At 62.0% G+C, this 21,667-nt stretch overlaps 1 protein-coding gene across 1 annotated transcript in view; it reads right to left on the bottom strand.

The window, feature by feature from the left end:
- PKD1L1 (polycystin 1 like 1, transient receptor potential channel interacting) overlaps positions 1 to 21,667 on the bottom strand; it is a gene marked incomplete at both ends in the record, with an annotated part of 87,705 nt that overhangs the window by 45,482 nt on the left and 20,556 nt on the right. The window contains 16 exons of the mRNA XM_080665224.1: positions 605 to 778; positions 1,674 to 1,893; positions 2,456 to 2,562; positions 4,849 to 5,056; positions 9,015 to 9,098; positions 10,231 to 10,420; positions 10,588 to 10,688; positions 11,356 to 11,513; positions 11,624 to 11,734; positions 13,244 to 13,537; positions 14,356 to 14,568; positions 15,846 to 15,902; positions 16,825 to 17,020; positions 19,639 to 19,750; positions 20,477 to 20,597; positions 21,087 to 21,229. Coding sequence (XP_080521350.1) covers positions 605 to 778; positions 1,674 to 1,893; positions 2,456 to 2,562; positions 4,849 to 5,056; positions 9,015 to 9,098; positions 10,231 to 10,420; positions 10,588 to 10,688; positions 11,356 to 11,513; positions 11,624 to 11,734; positions 13,244 to 13,537; positions 14,356 to 14,568; positions 15,846 to 15,902; positions 16,825 to 17,020; positions 19,639 to 19,750; positions 20,477 to 20,597; positions 21,087 to 21,229 — 2,489 coding nt within the window. The remainder of the gene's footprint in view (positions 1 to 604; positions 779 to 1,673; positions 1,894 to 2,455; positions 2,563 to 4,848; positions 5,057 to 9,014; positions 9,099 to 10,230; positions 10,421 to 10,587; positions 10,689 to 11,355; positions 11,514 to 11,623; positions 11,735 to 13,243; positions 13,538 to 14,355; positions 14,569 to 15,845; positions 15,903 to 16,824; positions 17,021 to 19,638; positions 19,751 to 20,476; positions 20,598 to 21,086; positions 21,230 to 21,667) is intronic.

Below are 21,667 nucleotides of genomic sequence, written 5' to 3'. Positions count from 1 at the left end.
GGGGAGCCAACCTTAGGTCCGGGCGGCCAGTCTCACCCGGCGGGTGGCCACAGCTTCCCCTCACGCGGCTCAGGAGACTTCCGACCACCGTCTCACACACCCCACACTCGCCCTTTTCCAAGAAGAGTCTGCTGGCCCGCCGCCGTGACAGGGACCCCTGGCCCCGGTGCCCTCTGTGGACGCACCCCCCCCCCCCCGCCCCCGTGAGAGACCCGCACCGCCTTCCCGCCGCGGGGCTGGGAACGGCCGCGAGGCGGTCACGGAAGCACCTGTGACCCAGCGCCCCGCAGCCAGCTGTGCCGTCGGGACCCCGCTTTTCCGTGAGGGGCTTGAGCCACTGCCAACCGAAAACAAGGCAGAGGGCCCGCCCAGGACCCCCAGGCTGAGGGTGGCCCGGGGCTCCCCCGCGGCCAGTCAGCGGAGACACGGCAGCCGCCCGCAGACACCCCTGGGTCCCGCCAGGCCCACGTCACCCCTGGCCTTGAGCACCGGGCCCCTTCCCTGCTGTAAGCCCCTCGGAGGACGGTGAACGTCGCTAACATGACCCAGGAAGGTGTCGCCCTGCCGGTCTGGGACGCGGGGCCACTTAAGGACAGTGTCCCACCTGCCCGTGTCCTGTGGCGGTGACCAGGGCCGCCAGGCAGGCGTAGGCGCACAGCAGGGCGAAGGCGACGCTGAGGCGCGGCGTGTGCAGGAGGCCCCGGCCCGCCGGCCGGCTGTGCACCGAGGCCCACACGTGGAGGTCCTCCAGCTGCTCCGTGAACCTGGACAACAGGAGCTGGAACGGAACGCAGGACCCCCAGCGTGGACGCGGCCGGGGTCCGAGAGGCCGCGGCGCACGCTCTGTGGCCCCAGCCCTGCGCACAGCCCCTCCGCCCCGCACCTGCTCCACGCTCTGGGCACTGGGCGTGCTGGCCCTCCACTGGGCCCGGAGCTCTGCGACCCTGTCCCCGCCTCGCCTGTGTCTCCCTCAAGTGTCTTCACGCCCTGCTCTGGCAGGGGTCCTCAAACTTTTTATTTTTTATTTTTTTATTTATTTTTTTAAAAATATATTTTATTGATTTTTTACAGAGAGGAAGGGAGAGCGATAGAGAGTTAGAAACATCGATGAGAGAGAAACATCGATCAGCTGCCTTCTGCACACTCCCCACTGGGTATGTGCCTGCAACCAAGGTACATGCCCTTGATCGGAATCGAACCTGGGACCCTTGAGTCCGCAGGCCGACGCTCTATCCACTGAGCCAAACCGGTTAGGGCAGTCCTTGAACTTTTTAAGGGGGGGGCCAGTTCCCTGTCCCTCAGACCGTGGGAGGGCCGGACTATAGTTTAAAAAAAAAACTATGAACACATTCCTATGCGCACTGCGGGCCCGGGACGCGTCGGCTGCTAAGCAGGACAGGCAGCGGCACCCGGCGGGCCGGATCCATGTCCTCGGCGGGCCGCATGTGGCCCGCGGGCCGTAGTTTGAGGACCCCTGCTCTAGAGCCTCCATTTACAGACCCTCGCCGCGCACCCCGATCGCGTCTCTCCTTGCTGGTCCCCATGGGCTCTGAACCTGTCACACTCGGCCCCTCCCAGCGCAGCTACACGCACGGGAGAAAGGCCGGCTCTCCTCGCCTCCCGCGCTGTGTCTGCCATGCCGGGGGGTCACCTGGGGACATGATGGCACCCACCTTCCGGAAGCTGAGGCCCCCACGCAGACAGGCCAGCTCCCGCTCCACGCAGCCATCCCGCCTGCCCGCGGCCAGCCAGCACTCGGCGGGGAAGAACCAGCGGCCGCGGCCCTCGGGCAGCTCCTTCACCATCACGTGGCTGACGTACCAGGCGGCATGGGCCCCGCCGCTGTCGTGCCACAGGCGGACCTTCCGGAGCGGGCCCAGCGCAGCCGGAGTGCTGCGGGCACAGCATGGCGTCAGCCCGGGCCGCGGCCCGCTCTCGCCCTCGGGGCGGGAAGGACCCATCTACGCGCAGTGACCCAGGAGGCCCTCGGGAACAGGCCGCACGGGGCGGTGGCCCTGCGGAGCTCCCCCAAACCCAGTCTAACCTCACGGGTCTGTCCACAAGGAGCGCCCACAGCTGACCTATCTGAGCAAGGACACAGCCCGACCCTGAGCGTGAATGTTTAGGGGACGGGCCGCCACCCGCCCTCCTCCGCCCTGGCTGTCCTCCTGGCAAACCGCTCTACCCGCCGGCTCGGCATGCCCCGTGCCCTCGTCGCCCTCGTCTGGGGTGAAACGGACTCCTTTATGCAGCTTTGGTGACAGAAAACCCTGGGTAAGCATTTCCCGGCATGGCAGTCAGTCGGCCCCCTGTCCTTCCGTCCGTCCCTCACGTGCTACCCGTCAACCTCAGATACACGGTGAAGGCACTGTGAGCCTGTCCCCGTGCAACCGCCGGGCCCGCTGGAGAGCTGGCCTGACGGCCACGCCAGGCCTCACGGGCGACAGTCGGACACCTGAGCACGAAGGTGTGCCTGGAGTTCCGTTCGAACAGCGGCCTGTCGGGGCAGCAGAGCAATCTGGGTTCTGAAAGGCCATCTTCCCCACATAAGACCATGTAGACCTCAAAACACAGACACAGGGCAGGGTTCAGCTACCGACCCCGGGACCCTAACCCCGTGGTCGGCAAACTGCGGCTCGCAAGCCACCTGCGGCTCTTTGGCCCCTTGAGTGTGGCTCTTCCACAAAATACCACGGCCTGGGCGAGTCGATTTTGAAGAAGCGGCGTTAGAAGAAGTTTAAGTTTAAAAAATTTGGCTCAAAAGAAATTTCAGTCGTTGTCCTGTTGATATTTGGCTCTGTTGACGAATGAGTTTGCCGACCACTGGGCTAACCAGTGCTGGGCAGGGCCCCCTGCACCCTCCTCCCAGCCCTCCCCCCGACCCCCATCCAGGAAGCCAGCGCCCCATGTGGACCTGCAACCTGTCCCGGGACAGTCCCTGCCAGGGGGAAGCAGGAGAGGCCAGACGCCCCCTCGGGTCACTGGGCACATGGCTAGCTCACGTGTGGGCCCCGTGGCTGTCTCACGCGTGGGCCCGCCCTCCTCCCTGCAGTGCCCCTGCCCAGCTCTCACCTGGGTTTAAAACCCCCGTTTGTTCTGTTCTTTTAAATCCTTCCCCGGCACAAGGGGTGCATTACCTCGGAGTGACTGCTGAGTGTTTCACCTTCAAACCTCTAGCCTTCGGAGCGCGTTTCTGGGCACAGCGTGACGTGACGGTTTCGCGTTGCTTTTCCACACGGAAGCACCGTCCCTGAGCACCTCACTGCGTGACCCCTGCTCCGCTCTGGGCTGCACGGCCCCAACATGCCTGGTCTGTAGTCTGTCCCGTGCACCTGTCTGTCTGTCTCCTGACACGCGACCCTGTCCTAGCCGTCCCGCTCCAGCTGGCCTGGGGCCCCTCTGACCCGGCCTGCTCCCTCTGCTGGTGACACTACCCTCTCAGTCTCTGACAGTCCCGTGTTTTCCTCCAGGTAAATGTTAGAAGCAGCTTTTCCAGCTCCACAAAACCCGTCCTGAGGTTTTGGTTGGATTGCATGGACTTTAACCTCTTTCTGCCTGTTTTCCACCTATAAAATGGATGTATTAGAACTAAGTAAAACGCGTGTATTAATAGGACTCTCTCCAAAGAGTTTTGAGGTTTGGGGGGAGTAAAAAACCCCGACATAGTAAAGTCCTTATTCCTGTTAGCTGGTGTTATCACTGTTATTAACGTTAAAGGTTAACGTGGGAGAAATGACAAGGAACTGATTTTCCTGTCCATGAATAAATATTACTGTCTATTTACACTAGAGCCCGGTGCACGATATTCATGCACTTGGGGGGGGGGGGGTGCTCAGCCCAGGCTGTTCCCTCTTGCAGCCCAGGAGCCCTCGCTCCTTACCGCCCGGCTTGCTGCTCCTTAGCGCTGCTGTGGAGGCGGGAAAGGCTCCCGCTACCACCCCTGTGCTTGCAGCCGTGAGCCGGCTTCTGGCTGAGCGGCACTCCCCCTGTGGTAGTGCACTGACCCCCAGGGGACAGCTCCTACGTTGAGCGTCTGCCCCCTGGTGGTCTGTGCGCGTCATAGCGACTGGTCGTTCAGCTGTTTGGTCGATTTGCATATTAGCCTTTTATTATATAGGGTATTTTTTTGTATACTGTGCTGGTTTTCTCATGATGTCTTGTGGGTGCCCAGTGTGGCTGTGATGGGAAACATGTGGTCTTAGTCATGTGTCCTATGTGGTCCTTGTTGTTGCGTGAGGATGCCTTTGAGGGTTTTTACTGTGAGAATAAACAAGTGATCTTTTCCGTCAGAGAACAGTTTGGGCAGCCGCCATGTTGGCCGCAGGGCATGCAGCTCCCTGGGGGCCGCCATCTTGAAACAGCAAAGGCCAGCCCCTCCCTGTGAATTAGCCAATTGTGGTCCAATCAAGAGTGAGGGCAGGTCAGGTGCATCAGGGACACAGCAGCTCTCAGTGCTCGGCTCCCGGCCCAGGTGCCTCCTGCAGGAGGAGGGACACCGCCTGCTGCTGGGCTCGGGTGCACTCCCTGTCCTACCAGGACCCCTGGACGGGGCTCGCCTTCCCCTAACATTCACTGAACCATGTAACCCAGCAATTTTGTTAAACTTTCATGTGGATGCTAATTGTTTGACTGAAGTTTCTCTTACATTTTCTATGCAGACATCAGATCACCTGCCGGGAACTGATTTTCTCTCCTTCCAAACCTTAGATTCTTGTTTTGTTCGTGTCCTGCTGTCCTCCCTGGAGTTCCCAGGACAGATGGACAGACAGACGGCCACTTCGGAGCCATGCACCCACACCCGCACACACACCGTCCACACCCGCACGTGTCTCCCGGACCCCCAGGCACCTTGGCCGTGAAGCGGGCGGGAGCCCGGAAGCCCGTGTCCACGACGACGGCGTGCAGCTGGTGACGGGGTGAGGCACTGTCCTGCAGGAAGATGTGACCCATTTTCTTTTCCTCCCGGCGATCCATACGTCTGCTCTTGGTGACCAAAAGTGAGTAAAGAACCGTGATGGCCACAACGAAAATGCTGGGGAGCAGGTTTCCCGGGCACCTGTAAAGAAAGGAGAGAGAGTGAAGATGAACATGTAGTCCGAGACCAGCCGATGTTCCCCACACAGGGCTAATGCATGTGCGCACACACAGGGATAACACAGGTGCACACACACAGGGATAACACAGGTGCACACACACAGGGATAACACAGGTGCACACACACAGGGATAACACAGGTGCACACACACAGGGATAACACAGGTGCACACACACAGGGATAACACAGGTGCACACACACAGGGATAACACAGGTGCACACACACAGGGATAACACAGGTGCACACACACAGGGCTAACACAGGTGCGCACACACAGGGCTAACACAGGTGCGCACACACAGGGATAACACAGGTGCGCACACACAGGGATAACACAGGTGCACACACACAGGGATAACACAGGTGCACACACACAGGGATAACACAGGTGCACACACACAGGGATAACGCAGGTGTGCACACACAGGGATAACACAGGTGCACACACACAGGGCTAACACAGGTGCGCACACACAGGGATAACACAGGTGCACACACACAGGGATAACACAGGTGCACACACACAGGGATAACACAGGTGCGCACACACAGGGCTAACACAGGTGCACACACACACGGATAACGCAGGTGCGCACACACAGGGCTAACGCATGTGCGCACACACAGGGCTAACGCATGTACACACACACAGGGCTAACACAGGTGCACACACACAGGAATAACGCAGGTGCACACACACAGGGATAACACAGGTGCACACACACAGGGATAACACAGGTGCACACACACAGGGATAACACAGGTGCGCACACACAGGGATAACACATGTGCGCACACACAGGGCTAACACAGGTGCGCACACAGGGATAACACAGGTGCACACACACAGGGATAACACAGGTGCACACACACAGGGATAACACAGGTGCGCACACACAGGGATAACACATGTGCGCACACACAGGGATAACACAGGTGCACACACACAGGGATAACGCAGGTGCACACACACAGGGATAACGCAGGTGCACACACACAGGGATAACACAGGTGCACACACACAGGGATAACACAGGTGCACACACAGGGCTAACGCATGTGCGCACACACAGGGATAACGCATGTGCGCACACACAGGGATAACACAGGTGCACACACAGGGCTAACGCATGTGCGCACACACAGGGATAACGCATGTGCGCACACACAGGGCTAACACAGGTGCGCACACACAGGGATAACGCATGTGCACACACACAGGGATAACACAGGTGCACACACAGGGCTAACGCATGTGCGCACACACAGGGATAACGCAGGTGCGCACACACAGGGCTAACGCATGTGCGCACACACAGGGATAACGCAGGTGCGCACACACAGGGCTAACACAGGTGCACACACACAGGGATAACACAGGTGCACACATACAGGGATAACACAGGTGCGCACACACAGGGATAACACAGGTGCGCACACACAGGGATAACACAGGTGCAGACACACACATACACACACACACTGGCTAATTCACATGCACACACAGGGCTGACATGTGCACACATTTACACAGGGCTTACACAGGCACACTCATGCACTGGCTAACAGATGTGCATACACATGCACACCGGCTAATTAACAAGCACACGTGCACACAGGGCAAACACATGTTCACACGTGCATACTGCCTAACACATGTGCGCACACACAGGGATAACACAGGTGCACACACACAGGGATAACACAGGTGCGCACACACAGGGATAACACAGGTGCACACACACAGGGATAACACAGGTGCGCACACACAGGGATAACACAGGTGCGCACACACAGGGATAACACAGGTGCGCACACACAGGGATAACACAGGTGCGCACACACAGGGATAACACAGGTGCAGACACACACATACACACACACACTGGCTAATTCACATGCACACACAGGGCTGACATGTGCACACATTTACACAGGGCTTACACAGGCACACTCATGCACTGGCTAACAGATGTGCATACACATGCACACCGGCTAATTAACAAGCACACGTGCACACAGGGCAAACACATGTTCACACGTGCATACTGCCTAACACATGTGCGCACACACAGGGATAACACAGGTGCACACACACAGGGATAACACAGGTGCGCACACAGGGCTAACACAGGTGCGCACACACAGGGCTAACACAGGTGCACACACACAGGGCTAACACAGGTGCACACACACAGGGCTAACACAGGTGCACACACACAGGGATAACACAGGTGCACACACACAGGGCTAACACAGGTGCACACACACAGGGATAACACAGGTGCGCACACACAGGGCTAACACAGGTGCGCACACACAGGGCTAACACAGGTGCACACACACAGGGCTAACACAGGTGCGCACACAGGGATAACACAGGTGCGCACACACAGGTCTAACACACGTGCACACACACAGGGATAACACAGGTGCACACACACAGGGATAACACAGGTGCACACACACAGGGATAACACAGGTGCACACACACAGGGATAACACAGGTGCACACACACAGGGATAACACAGGTGCGCACACACAGGGCTAACACAGGTGCGCACACACAGGGCTAACACAGGTGCACACACACAGGGCTAACACAGGTGCACACACACAGGGATAACACAGGTGCACACACACAGGGCTAACACAGGTGCACACACACAGGGCTAACACAGGTGCACACACACAGGGATAACACAGGTGCGCACACACAGGGCTAACACAGGTGCGCACACACAGGGCTAACACAGGTGCACACACACAGGGCTAACACAGGTGCGCACACAGGGCTAACACAGGTGCGCACACACAGGTCTAACACACGTGCACACACACAGGGATAACACAGGTGCACACACACAGGGATAACACAGGTGCACACACACAGGGATAACACAGGTGCACACACACAGGGATAACACAGGTGCGCACACACAGGGCTAACACAGGTGCGCACACACAGGGCTAACACAGGTGCACACACACAGGGCTAACACAGGTGCACACACACAGGGATAACACAGGTGCACACACACAGGGCTAACACAGGTGCGCACACAGGGCTAACACAGGTGCGCACACACAGGTCTAACACACGTGCACACACACAGGGATAACACAGGTGCACACACACAGGGATAACACACGTGCACACACACAGAAAAGGATTCCCAAGCCCAGTGGTGTCCAAAAGCAAAGTGGGACCTGCTGTCCCCTGTGTCCTAGTCCCTGACTCCTGGTGACCTCACACCACCAGCATCGGCAGCATCAGTAACTAGCTCGTTACCAACTATGGGACCCACTCACTCGTCTACCCAGGAATCCACTCTTGGCTGATGAATAACCAGGTGGAGGCCCTGAGGCATACATGTGAGGAGGAGAATGACTCCCAGCACCCGGGAATGCAGAGGCTGACCCCACGAATGAGGCACTGACCCCGTACGGCCTCGGCAGCCTGGTGCCTCACGTGGGGGATGGACAGCTAGATGGACGAGGCAGCCGAGCTCCACCCGCGCCAGCTCGCATTCTGCTCGCCCACACTTCAGCCTGAGTGCACTGAGCTACCTACACGGTGCGACGGGCGGGGGCGTTCCAGATTTGCCCCCGAAACGGGCCCTGCTGGGGAGCACGGGGGCTGGGACCATAAGAGAGCAGCAACCGCGGGTCCGCCGTGTCGCCACTGTGGACGCTGACCCACTGGTCAGTCACAGCCAGATTCACGCTGACTTCCGTGTCCATCTCTCTCCTGCCAGCAAGTGCGAGCAGGCCGAGGACCACGGGCAGCCAGGCCACGTGAATAGCAGTCACCTCTCAGCAGGCGGGTTCCGAGCAGCAGGTCATGCTCTGCCGTGGACCCCTGGGCGCCAGTGGCCGGCAGGTAAGATGGGCCCGGTCTAGAAGGCGGGACTCACCCCCGGAACTGGGAAACGTCCCCTGATTCAAAGCTGGCGTTCAGGCTTCTCCGTGCGATGGAGTAGGCGGCAAGGAGGTCGTAGCTGGAGGGAGATGCGGTTAGTGCGCGAGTGTTCACGGGCGCCGGCCGTGGGGGGAGGGTGGGGAAGGGTGGGTTACGGGTCACACTCAGACCCAGTGTGAAGGGTCAGCTAGTGAGTTAGACGTGGGGCTCGGCCATCTGCGTCTGCGGGCTTCCAAGGCCGGGACACGGCTGTCCTCGGCGTGGACATGGGGCGCATTGCAGGCATCTTTGTGAGGCCAGGGGACCGAGTGCTGACATCTCCATGACAACGCCCTCCCTCCCTCCCCGCCCCGCCCCCAGTCCAGCCTCAGCCCAGCCCAGGGACAGACTGCACTGTGCCTGTGGTCCGGGCACAGCGGGGCCCATCAGGAGTAACTGCTGAAGACGGACTCTCCAAAAGGAGACCTGCCCGGCCCCTCTCCGCTCCGTGAGCAGAGCCCTGCTGCACTGATTCGTGCCCTGGCTCCTCGGCGCCAGCACGAGCCACGGAGCGGAGAGGGGACGGTTGTGTTACTGCGGAAACGAATACGTGGCCGTCCCGGGAACACGGCCTGAGCGAGCTCCAGCATCGGCGCTGGGCACAGGAGCGGACGTGAGAAGCCACGGATGGCGACCAGGCACCACACGGGCGGTGTGGACACTCTGCCTCCTCCCGGGCAGCCAGGAGATAGCTTTGTGCTGCACCTTTTCTCAGGATAACGATGATTTCTACCTGTGCCTACGGGGTGTTTCTACCCTAACGAATCACAGCCGCGGTCTCTGACAGAACAGCCCGCTCTGCTTCTGGATAAAGACTTCCTGACCGAGGGGCGCGCCCGACGCTCCCGGAAATTCCTGGGCAGCGGCACAGTCGGTGCAGCGACGCATGTCCTGCCGTAAAGTTCACCCTCGCGACTATGCGGAGGGGCAGGCGCGGGGTGACAGGGTGGGGCGGGGAGAGCAGAGGCCCCACCGAGGGGGGTCATCAGCATGAGCAGGACACAGCAGTCCACGCGGGTCTCACCCACCCACCGACTCCTTCGTCCACCAGATGTTCGCTGAGCAGCACCCCACGTCGGGGGAGGAAGTGAGCTCCCCGGGGGCTGCCGCACGCAGGCCAGATGCAGGAGGAAGCAGGCCCTGCACCCCTCCGACCCCGCAGCCCGCCTCACCTGCAGTTCACCTTCCCCGGGGGAGCCGCCGGCTGTGCGGGGAGACTCTCCGGCTCCCGCCGCGGGTCCCAGAGCAGGCAGTGGACCCCCTGGAAACGCACCACGTAGCGCACGGCCTCGGCCAAGTACGTGCTGGGAGGTTCCCTGTCGTAGTCCGCATCCAGCAGGGACAGGTAGCCATGGGTGTGGCCTGAAGGAGAAAATGGACATTAAGCATCAACCTGGGGGTTGGGAAAAGGCGCAGGCTGTTCCTGCGGGGAACGCGAGGCGGACGGACCGCGGCACCGCGACACCCACGCCACAGCAGGGGCTCCATCCCGGGACAGAACGGAGGGCCCCGGCGTCCCGTCCACCGACCTTCCAGCGCAGCCGCCGGCACGGACACGTGCGCCGTGAGCCCCTCCCAGAGGTGCAGCTGCCTCAGCAGGAAGTCGGCGGGAGTGGGCTTCTCGGAGAACCTGGGACAAGCACGGAGCCCTGAGCGCAGGCTGGCCTCGGTGTCTCAACCCCCCCCCCCCCCCACCAGGCCTTTGCCAAGGCTTTTGTGCAGACACCCTCTCCCCAGTGAGGCGGGCTGGGCCTCGGGCCACCACATCGCCACTGGGACTACGGGACACTCACTCCTTGCTCTGCTAAAGAATAAACACCAGCCCGGCCGGCGTGGCTCAGGGGTTGAGTGCTGACCTAGGAACCAGGAGGCCACGGTTTGATTCCCGTCAGGGCACAGGCCCAGGTTTCAGGCTCGATCCCCAGGGTGGGGCGTGCAGGAGGCAGCCGATCCATGGTTCTCTCTCATCATGGATGTTTCCATCTCCCTCTCCCACTTCCTTCCTCTCTGCGATCAATAAAAATAATTTGTAGAACAATAAAAGATTGAGAGTCCTGCCCAGGCGTGCACTGAGTCCTGGACAGACACCTGTGCTCTCATCCACGTCCGGTCTCTCCTGCAAATGGCAGGCTGGTCCGTCCGAGGCAGCGACACCGCCTCCCTGAGCAGGCCTGTCACTCCATCTCTTCAACAACCCGCCTCACACCCGCTGCAGAGTGCCACCTCACTCACAGGAGTTCTCACGGGCGCGTCTCCTGCCTGCCCTGACCCCATTACCCGCAGCGTCAGCCACACACCTCACCAGCAACATGACGGGGAACGCCCTGGCGGCCGGCTGGGCGAACTCCACTCGGATGTGCAGGGACTCCGGGCTGGTCGCAGAGAGCCCAGCGAAGCGGTGGACGTTCACTCTGTCCCGAAGCAGCACAAAGGTCGTTTCATTTCTCCTGTCACCCTGTCAGCATGTGGACAACGAGCAGAATTGGCTTTCGGAAGAGTGGAGATGCCACATGTCACCAGGGCAGCCTAAACGCAGCTGAGGGGACCGGGCAGGGCTGTCCTCACCGGCCCATCTTCCTCCCCAAACTCCACAGTCACAGGCATCCTCAGGCGTGGCCGGTGCAGGGGCCTTCGGCTGGAGCAGCGGCGCAGGGACAGGGCCAGCAGAGCGCCAACCTGGGGACACAGAGCAGGCGGCGGCTACATCATCAGGGAGCACAGGGGTCACTGGCCAGGCGGCAGGACTGCGGGAGGGGGGTGGGGGGATGGCTTCATTTGCACCACTCTTATAAGTTCATCGTTCTTAGAGTTTGTTAGGCGTTTTATCTTTTACTCTGAAAGCTCATACGGAAGCCACAGCTGCCGAGTGACGACGAGCAGAGGCGCAGAGGGCCCCCAGCACTGCCGAGCCACTGCCGCCAGCCTTGCCCGAGGACGCCGGCCTGCGGTGTCCCGGACGCTCCTGGGCGGGGACACACTGGGCGGACAGCAAATGTCCTCCTGTTCTTTGTGCGTGAAGTCTTCCAAAGTCACTACAACTCCCTGGTTGACAGTTTATTAGCTACCTACGGAGCCTCCTAATTCATTCCCATAACCAATGGGCTGGCTGTGTGTGCAACAGCCAGGTTGTCAGAACTACCGTTGTTCTGAACCAGCACGTGAAACTTCTCGCTCTGAGGACGTCTTTTCCTGTTTCCTGGGGGGGGGGGGGGGAACAACGGGTCCGGGTGTTTCTGGAGCCCCGGGCGCCTGGACGAAGTGCCTCCCGGATGGCAGACACCTGCTCGCTCCATCTCCACAGGGTATGTCTCCACACAGCTGCACTCTTTAGGCTGAAAAAACTCTCTTTAATCTCTGTTTCTTTATCGCTTGTTAGTTGGGATTATTTTCGTGTCCGTTTCCCTAAAAGGAGGTCTGTGACTGCTGTTTAAAATGAACACTTTTGGACAAAATGATGAGCTTGTCATTCGTGTACGCTCGTCCGTCCGACATTATCGGGGCCCAGGCAGCCAGGCCCTCGGCGCGAGTCTGCACACAGAAGCAGGAGCCTGGCGCTTGGGCCCGGCCCACCCTCCCCGCGTCCCCACAGGCACCGCCCTCCCCGCGCCCCCACCGGCACCGCCCTCCCCGCGTCCCCACCTGACCATCCTCCCCGCGTCCCCACCGGCACCACCCTCCCCGCGTCCCCACCGGCACCGCCCTCCCCGCGTCCCCACCGGCACCGCCCTCCCCGCGTCCCCACCGGCACCGCCCTCCCCGCGTCCCCACTGGCACCGCCCTCCCCGCGTCCCCACTGGCACCGCCCTCCCCGCGTCCCCACCGGACCATCCTCCCCGCGTCCCCACCGGACCATCCTCCCCGCGTCCCCACCGGACCACCCTCCCGGCGTCCCCACCGGCACCACCCTCCCCGTGTCCCCACCTGACCATCCTCCCCCCGTCCCCACCTGACCATTTTCCCCGCGTCCCCACCGGACCACCCTCCCCGCGTCCCCACAGGCACCGCCCTCCCCGCGTCCCCACCTGACCATCCTCCCCGCGTCCCCACCGGCACGCGCCCTCTGACTCTGGTCCCCTCTTGGCTCAACCTCCCGGGACCCAGTGGCCAGCCTTGCCGTGACGCACCCGGCCCACCCCGCCTCCGGCTTTGATGGTGGGTCCAAGCGGCCGCACAGCAAGTGCTCACCTGGCCAGGAGCGCGTCCCTGCAGAAAGGGGCCCCTCCTGAAGAGCAGGAGCTGGCTCACGTAGCACGGGCTGGGCTCCCGCCCCGCCAGCTCTGCAGGGAGGCGCACCTGGACGGGGCCCAGGCTCTGCACGGAGCTCTGAGGGTGGCGATGGAGCTGCGCGTGGGCCTCCGTCTGCCCGGCGCTCACGTGGACCTGGTGCTCGCTGCGTGAGGACAGGCAGCCCTGGAACAGCACGGGCCAGACACCGACGGGCGGGGTCACCTTCCGGATCAGACCGAGAGGCGCGAACACCTGGGAAGGCCCGAGCCAGGACCGGACACCAGGACGGGGCCGCCCCGTGACGGGACGCAAGCTGCTTGCTTTTGTGTAGCTGCGTCTTCCTGAGACGCCCCACCCGCTTGTGACCACAGCTGGCTCCGTGGGTTCCTCAGCCCCAGGGGAGCCACGACCTTGGCTACCACAGTGCTGGGGCTGCCGGGGCCACGAGCGCAGCGCCTCGGGCGCAGAGCAGGGAGGGCGCCAGGCGTGCAGGCGGGAGACGCCTTCTAAATGCGCCGACGGCTGCTCGGCTGCGGTCACTGGGCTCACATCGAGCACCCGTCCACTCATCTCCCCGGCACCACACCAAGTATCAGTTACATGACCAGCAGGTCTGGGCAGGAGGGAGGATAAACGGGGACCGAGGAGACATGGAAACTTCTGGAAGGAACCCAATCAATCCTGAGACACTGTCCTGTGGTCACTGCATCAGGAGCACATGAAATGACCTGGCGTCCTGGCGTCCTGGCGTCCTGGCATCCTGGCGGCCAGGTCTGTCGGGGCTGCTTCCCACATAACTACCACCCGCATCCCTCCTGCATCCCTCAGGGGACAGGCCCCCATGTCCCACATGCAAACCCACCGGACTCATGGGACGGGGCAGGAGTGACCCACTGCACATTCCAATACCCACGAAACACAGCCTTCCCCAGGAACATCCCCAAGACCAAGGCCACCAGCATCGCAGCCATCGGACCCCAGGAACCAAGTGCATCGTGGGTTTGGAGAGCAGTTACTAAGCCGGTTGCTGGCCCAGGGCGGAACAGCCGCTCCCCAGGAGGAGGACGCACCAGCAGCGCGTCCGCGATGGCCTGAGCACCTTCCTCCAGCAGGCGGCCCGAGCTCCTTGAGTGACCGTGGTCGGTGGCCTCCAGGACCCGGGACACGAGAAGGATGAGCTCCCGCACCTGGCCCGCATCCACCGTGCAGCCTGCGGGGGGCCGGCCGGGGGCCAGCAGCGTGGACGCACAGTGGAGGATGTGAAGAGCGCTTGCGAGGCTCAACTGCATGGAGACAGGCAGGGGGAGAGCACCCTCAACGTGCAAACGCCGCCTCGCCTGCCCCTCCGGGGGACGCCATGCGCCAGGTGGGGGGACAGGGCCTCGCCTGCCCCTCCGGGGGACGCCATGCGCCAGGTGGGGAGGACGGGGCCTCGCCTGCCCCTCCGGGGGACGCCATGCGCCAGGTGGGGGGACAGGGCCTCGCCTGCCCCTCCGGGGGACGCCATGCGCCAGGTGGGGAGGACGGGGCCTCGCCTGCCCCTCCGGGGGACGCCATGCGCCAGGTGGGGGGACAGGGCCTCGCCTGCCCCTCCGGGGGACGCCATGCGCCAGGTGGGGAGGACGGGGCCTCGCCTGCCCCTCCGGGGGACGCCAGCCATGCGCCAGGTGGGGAGGACGGGGCCTCGCCTGCCCCTCCGGGAGGGACACCATGCTCCAGGTGGGGAGGACGGGGCCTCGCCTGCCCCTCCGGGGGACGCCAGCCATGTGCCAGGTGGGGAGGACGGGGCCTCGCCTGCCCCTCCGGGAAGGACACCATGCTCCAGGTGGGGAGAACGGGGCCTCGCCTGCCCCTCCAGGGGACGCCAGCCATGCGCCAGGTGGGGAGGACGGGGCCTCGCCTGCTCCTCCGGGGGACGCCATGCGCCAGGTGGGGAGGACGGGGCCTCGCCTGCTCCTCCGGGGGACACCATGCTCCAGGTGGGGAGGACGGGGCCAGGCCCGGGTCCGGGTCGGTACCAGCTTCACAGGTGACAGCTCACCCTCAGAGTCCGTCCCAGACCCGTAAAATGACCAGAGAAGAGTAAGCGGCCATAAGCGGCCTCTGCAAGTTAATCGAGTCCCAGGAAACGTGGCTGAGGCCGTTGTTGTTTGCGGAGGCGACTCCACATGGAAACAGTGCCTTCTGCCTGAACGGAACCCGCGTGCGGGTGTTCAAGGAGCCCTGGCGGGACCCCGGAGCTGCCCGAGGATCCCGGAGCTGCCCGAGGACCCCGGAGCTGCCCGAGGACCCCGGAGCTGCCCGAGGACCCCGGAGCTGCCCGAGGACCCCGGAGCTGCCCGAGGACCCCGGAGCTGCCCGAGGACCCGGAGCTGCCCGAGGACCCCGGAGCTGCCCGAGGACCCCGGAGCTGCCCGAGGACCCCGGAGCTGCCCGAGGACCCGGAGCTGCCCGAGGACCCCGGAGCTGCCCGAGGACCCCGGAGCTGCCCGAGGACCCCGGAGCTGCCCGAGGTCCGTGTGAGGGCAGCAGCGGGAACACGCCTGGACCGAGGACTCACCCTGGTGGGGAAGCGCAGCAGGTCCCTCAGCAGGAGGACAGAGTCGGTCGCTTCCTCCTGACCAGGAGAAACGGAAACGACAAGAGGACAAGGCAGGGCGTCAGCCGTCTGTCATGGCCGCACGACTCAGCTCGCTGCGCGGAGACGGAGCAGACCCCACATGTTTGGGCTCAGAGACCAAGGGAGGCTGACATGGGAGAGACCGTCACCTCGGTCCCACGTGTCCCCACTTGTGTGGTCTCCCTGCCCTGCACCCGCTGGCTACCCCCACCCCGTCAGGAGGGGACCCGAGGCCTCAGGGACCAGGAGGACAGCAGGGGGAACTGGTCCCTGAGCCCCATGGTGGCAATGGAGCGTGCCGTTAGATGTGGCTGTTGTTGCCATGGTGAGAATGGAGCGTGCCCTTAGATGTGGATGTTGTTGCCATGGTGAGAATGGAGCGTGCCCTTAGATGTGGATGTTGTTGTTGCCGTGGTGACAATGGAGCGTGCCCTTAGATGTGGATGTTGTTGTTGCCGTGGTGACAATGGAGCATGCCCTTAGATGTGGATGTTGTTGTTGCCATAGTGACAATGGAGCGTGCCCTTAGATGTGGCTGTTGTTGCCATGGTGATGCCATGGTCATGATGGAGTAGATGCGACTGTCCTCTGTGACAGTGGCAGGATGGAGGCATAGCCATGCTGGCAAGGACAGTGCCACAGCAGTATGTGGTCGCTGCCCTGGAAGCCGCACAGAATCGTAAGCCTCACTGCTGTGCCGTTGTTACCAGGCGGGATCAGTTTGGGTTTACATCATTTTCTCCTATGTCCACGTGGGCACATCTGCAGGGACGTGGCTGACATGGGTCTCTAGTAACCAGCCCACTGGTCTGTGAGACGTGTGTGCAGGCGAGAGCCACAGCCCCGCGTCAGCGTGCGGGCCAGCCCACCAGTCTTAGTCCTGCTGAACAGACAGACCCACAGACACTCTGGGCCGTACCTGGTCCCGGGGAGCTAATCTGCATACTGAAGAAATGAACGCGTCCTGGATTCGGGGCCACTGGCTGCAGGAGGGGCTCCCGCCCTCCCTAGCCCAGCGACTCAGGACCCTGGTGGTCACGACGACATAGTTCCTGACTTCCGTGTCACTCCCCATCCGCTGGAGGGTGGAGAGGTTCCTCAGGCTGGCATTGTACCTGAAGGACACAGACCAGTTACCATGATCGTCCAACACGTTCGAAACGCTCTGGCCCGTCTCCCCAAGTGTGGTATCTACCGCAGAAACACTTTGGGGCAGAGGAAACGGGAGAGACACAGGGAGGAGCCATATCACATCCTGTGAACCACCTTTATCAGGGCTGAACAGGTCCAAGAAGCCACACAGAGTGACACAGACACACGGCAGGTGAAGGGAGTTAGTGCCGAGCCGGACAAGGAGACCCCGCGCTGCAGGGGCTGGTGGTCCCGTAGGCAGAGGCGGTGACAGCACCCAGACCCACAGAGGGGCGCCTGCCTTACACGGGGTGATGCACCATGGCCAAGGGTGGTTAGGCCAGGAACAGAGGTGGGATTCAGGTGAAACCAACCTATGAAATACACCATGTCAACAGACGGAAGGACAAGCCTCATGTTCATCTCAGAAGCACTGACAAAATCCAATGATCTTGCGTGATAAAATCTCCCAAATCTACGAAGCCAGGGACTTCTCCCACCTGCTGAAGTGCGTCTGTGGAGAACCTACGTCACTGTCACACGAAGAGAGGCTGAGGGCTGGCTGCCTCCTGCCCAGGCCTGGGGCAAGACCAGGCTCTCCGCCTCTGCCCCGTCTGCTCGGCAGGAGAAAGAAGCCAGAGTATGCAGCCTGAGAGGAAGAGTGGCCGCCTCTCGTCTTAGTCACAGAAAACCCCGGGGAGCGTGCTGAAGCCTGCAGAGCTGGTGCGTGAGTGGAAGGCTGCAGGACAATGGAGCGTGCCCTTCGATGTGGCTGTTGTGGCCATGGTGATGCCATGGTGATGATGGAGTAGATGCAACTGTCCTCTGTGACAGTGGCAGGACGGAGGCACAGCCGTGCTGGCAAGGACAGTGCCACAGCGGTATGTGGTCGCTGCCCTGGAAGCCACACAGAATCGTAAGCCTCACTGCTGTGCCGTTGTTACCAGGCGGGATCAGCTGCACGACCCACATGTAAATATCATTGCACACTGTGGAAAACTCCAAGTGATCACGAAAACCTTTGTAATAACATCAAAAAGAATAAAATACGTATGACCAATTTAACCAAAAGTTCAACGCGTGTACCCTGAAAACTGTAAGATGTGACTGAAGAAAGCGAACATCTAACTGTTCCTGGTTAGTCGGCAGTGTCCCCGAGGTGACCTCCAGGCTCAGTAAAACCCCATCAACATGCCAGGGGCTTGTTCGTAGAAACTGACCAACTACCACCCAGGAGGGTCAGAGTAACCAGAACACCCGGCGGACAAAGCTAGCGGCTTCATGCGTCCCATTTCACGGGTTACTTCGCAGCGAAGCAGTTGGACAGTGTGGTTCTGGTGGGAAGAGAGACTCGGAGGTCAATGGAACGGCGCTGACAGCCCAGAAATAGACACCAACGCCGTGGCCCACTGATTCCTGACGAAGGGACGGAGACAGTTCGGGGGGCAGTGATCTTCCCGGCCTGGGGTGCTGGGACACTGTGTGGCTACATGCAGCAGCGCAGGCCTGGAGCCTGACCTCGCACCACACCCCCCGGCTCCAAGGCTCAGCCCGTGAGTGAGACCGCGAGGCTCTCAGAAGAGCAGGAGTGACCGTCCTGGCCTTGGGGTGGGTGGTAATTTCTAGATGCACCACAAGCACCAGCAGTAAGAGAACAGGCTGGACTTCATCAAACTTAAAACGTGTGTGCTTCGGTGACACCACATGGGAGAGAAAACCCAGCCCACGGGGGGAGAAACACGTGCAAGTCACTTCCCCGCCGAGGGACGTCACCAGAACATGAGGGACTCTCAGCCTCAGTCGTGGAGAGACAGCCCGGTGAAGACCACGGTGTTGGGATGGACAGCGGTGATTCAAAGGCCGTGGACAGAGGCCAAACCGTCCGTCACCAGGGCCAGGCACCGTGCACCAGGCACGCCCTGGGCTGCTGAGAGGAGACAGAGCAAGCGTGGTGGACACGACGCGGGACCCACTGGCACACGAGCAGCGCTTGGGGAAACGTCTGGCAGGACCTCACAATGGTCAACACAGAGTCACCGTGAGACCCAGCCACCACGCCAGGAATCCGCGCCTGAGACATGAAAACACGTCCGCATCTACACTCACAAGAGCATGTTCGCACCAGCCGTCAGCTGATGATGGAGAACAACCGTGGCACATCCACGACAAACGGTTACTCAGCACAAAGGGGGGTGAGGTCTGGCAACGAGGATGCACCTCAGACACGTAACGGAAGTGAGCCCGGGCCGCCAGTCACAGAGACAGCTGGGGCATCACCCCATTGACATAAAATGGCCAGAATCAGCAAATCTGGGGACAGAAGTGGGCTCTCGGATGAGATCAGGGCTGGGGCTGGAGGGAGGAAGCTGGGTGGGGGCAGGGATGGGACCAATGAGAACAAGGACTGTGGGATCGATGAAATGTCCTCAGCTGACAACTCTAAGCGTAGGAAAGCCCAGGATGTGTGCACTGCAGACAGGCGAACCCCGTGGTATATGAGTGACACCCCGTGAAGTGAGCTGTGCAAGGAAAGACAGCCCCAGAGCGCAAGCGGGAGCCACCAAGTCCTCCACCGAGGCGCTGGGGACACAGCCTCACTCACACATCCTCGCCGGGGCAGCGGTCCCCGTGGAGACGGGGCAGCACAGTCACGGCCACGGCGCAGGGCTGCGTCTGGGAGCCGTCGCCATCGGTGATCACAGTGGACACCAGGACTGGAAGGGACATGGCAGAGGTCAGCGGCCTGTGTCGGCAGAGAGACTTCTCCGAGTGCAATGGCAACGGAGAGACGGGCGCCCAGAGGACCGTCCCGGCACCGCTGGCCCACCTGTGTGCTGGGCGGCGGGGACCTCCGGGGGCAGAGCTGAGGCGACGCCCCATCGCTGTGGGGAGCCCACACTCCACACCAAACAGGGCAGGGTTGCGGGGGGTGGGGGGTGCAGAGCCAGGAGGGAAGCAGCCACAGAATGGGTGGGGGCAGGGCAGGGGGGTGCAGAGCCAGGAGGGAAGCAGCCACAGAATGGGGGGGGGGGGCAGGCAGGCGTCGTGTGGAGGGTCAGGAAATGAGTCACGGCTCACACGCTCTCACTCACTGTCACTGGGCCTGTACTGCGTGCCCGCGGCAGCAAGATGCCATGGTGACCGGGACCACCCCAGTCTCTGCCTCCCTGCCTGCTCAGGACTATAGTCAGGTTAAAAATGTGATAGGTGCCAGACGGGCAAGGCCAGGCCCCGGGGTGCAAGTCCGGGCTGGTACGGCCGGAACCAGGGGGGAGGGAGGGCAGGTCCAGCCGAAGGCGTGGAGAACCCCACTGACGTCGTTCATGCACAGACACGGGCTTGGCAGGAAGCGGCATTTTGGGGACTCGGGAACTCCTTCCTGTGACAGGGCCAGGGTTTGTGGTGGGGGCCCACCATCCGTCTGTCTGTCCAGGGCTCACCTTGATAGCCGTCCCCGGGCTCCCCAGCCGGCAGTGCGAAGTAGTGCTGGGCGTCTGCCCCACGGTACAGGGTGCGCTTGGAGGCGTTTCCTATCCGGTAACCAAACTCATAGCGGAAGTCCTGCGGCCCGTTCCGTAACGAAGGGGAGAGCACAGATGAGCAAACGGATCACCCCAGTGAGTACTCACACCCCGTCCTCACTCCACCCGGGTCAGGTACAGGTGGGCTGGGGCGGGTACAAGCAGCTGTGTCTGTCACGCGGGGTCGTGGGCCCTCCTGGCCAGGACCTGGGACGGTCACAGACACACAGAGTCGGGAGGAGGGACGCGGCTGCACCTCTGCTTCCCTCTGGGGGACACAGCACATGGGCGATGGGACAGGGAATTGGGGGAAACACCCTCAGCCTCAGAGCGGGGCTGCAGGGAGCGCCAGGGCCAGGGCCTCCTGAAGACGCACAGCGGGGAGTACAACATAACATGGGGCAGGAGTAGGGGGGCTGTCCACACTGACGGCCTGGTCCCCGGCCCCAGGAGGACGCTTGCACCCCCAGCGTTTCATCAGAGGGCTGGCACCCTCGTCCTTCAGCACAGACGGGGTCTGCATGCTCACCGGCCTCCCCGACGTGCAGAAGACGCTGAAGATGGTGTCTGCCTCGAGGCCCCGGTGGGGCTGCACCTGGCAGGCCACGTCCCGCGGAGCACGGTTGACGGTCACATACAGCTGAGCCTTCCCTAGAGAGCTGTGCCCCGAAGCTGCAGAGAGAGGGGGGACACCTGCATGCTGGGAACTAAAGGCGGCCCCGAGGTTCCCAAAGCACAGGCCGTGTGGCCCCCAGATCTGTGGCTGTGGCGTTGCTGTGACCTTGACAGAACCATGATTCGGGGGCCACCCCAACCTGCTGGGTTCAGACCCTGAGGGGCCCGCGATTTGTGTCACCGCCTGCCTCGGGGGACGCTGGGCCCGGGACCCCTGCCATGCGGCACCCACTGATGCAGCACCATTTGTCGGGTGCTCGCTGGCTGGGGCAGCCGTGCCCGAGGCCCTGAGAGACCCGTGGACGGACGAGACCTGGGAGCCAGACAGCAGCCTCGCCGGCAGAACCCTCACCCAGCACACCAGACCCCTCCACGCCCGCTGGCGTGTGGCCCCGTCCGGGAACACGCAAGTATCGCTGCTGACTCTACAGCACG

Source organism: Plecotus auritus (assembly GCF_963455305.1).
Source record: "Plecotus auritus genome assembly, chromosome: 4".
NCBI lineage: Eukaryota > Metazoa > Chordata > Mammalia > Chiroptera > Vespertilionidae > Plecotus > Plecotus auritus.
Note: the sequence above shows the minus strand (reverse complement) of the source record. Positions and strands in the feature narration are given on the sequence as shown.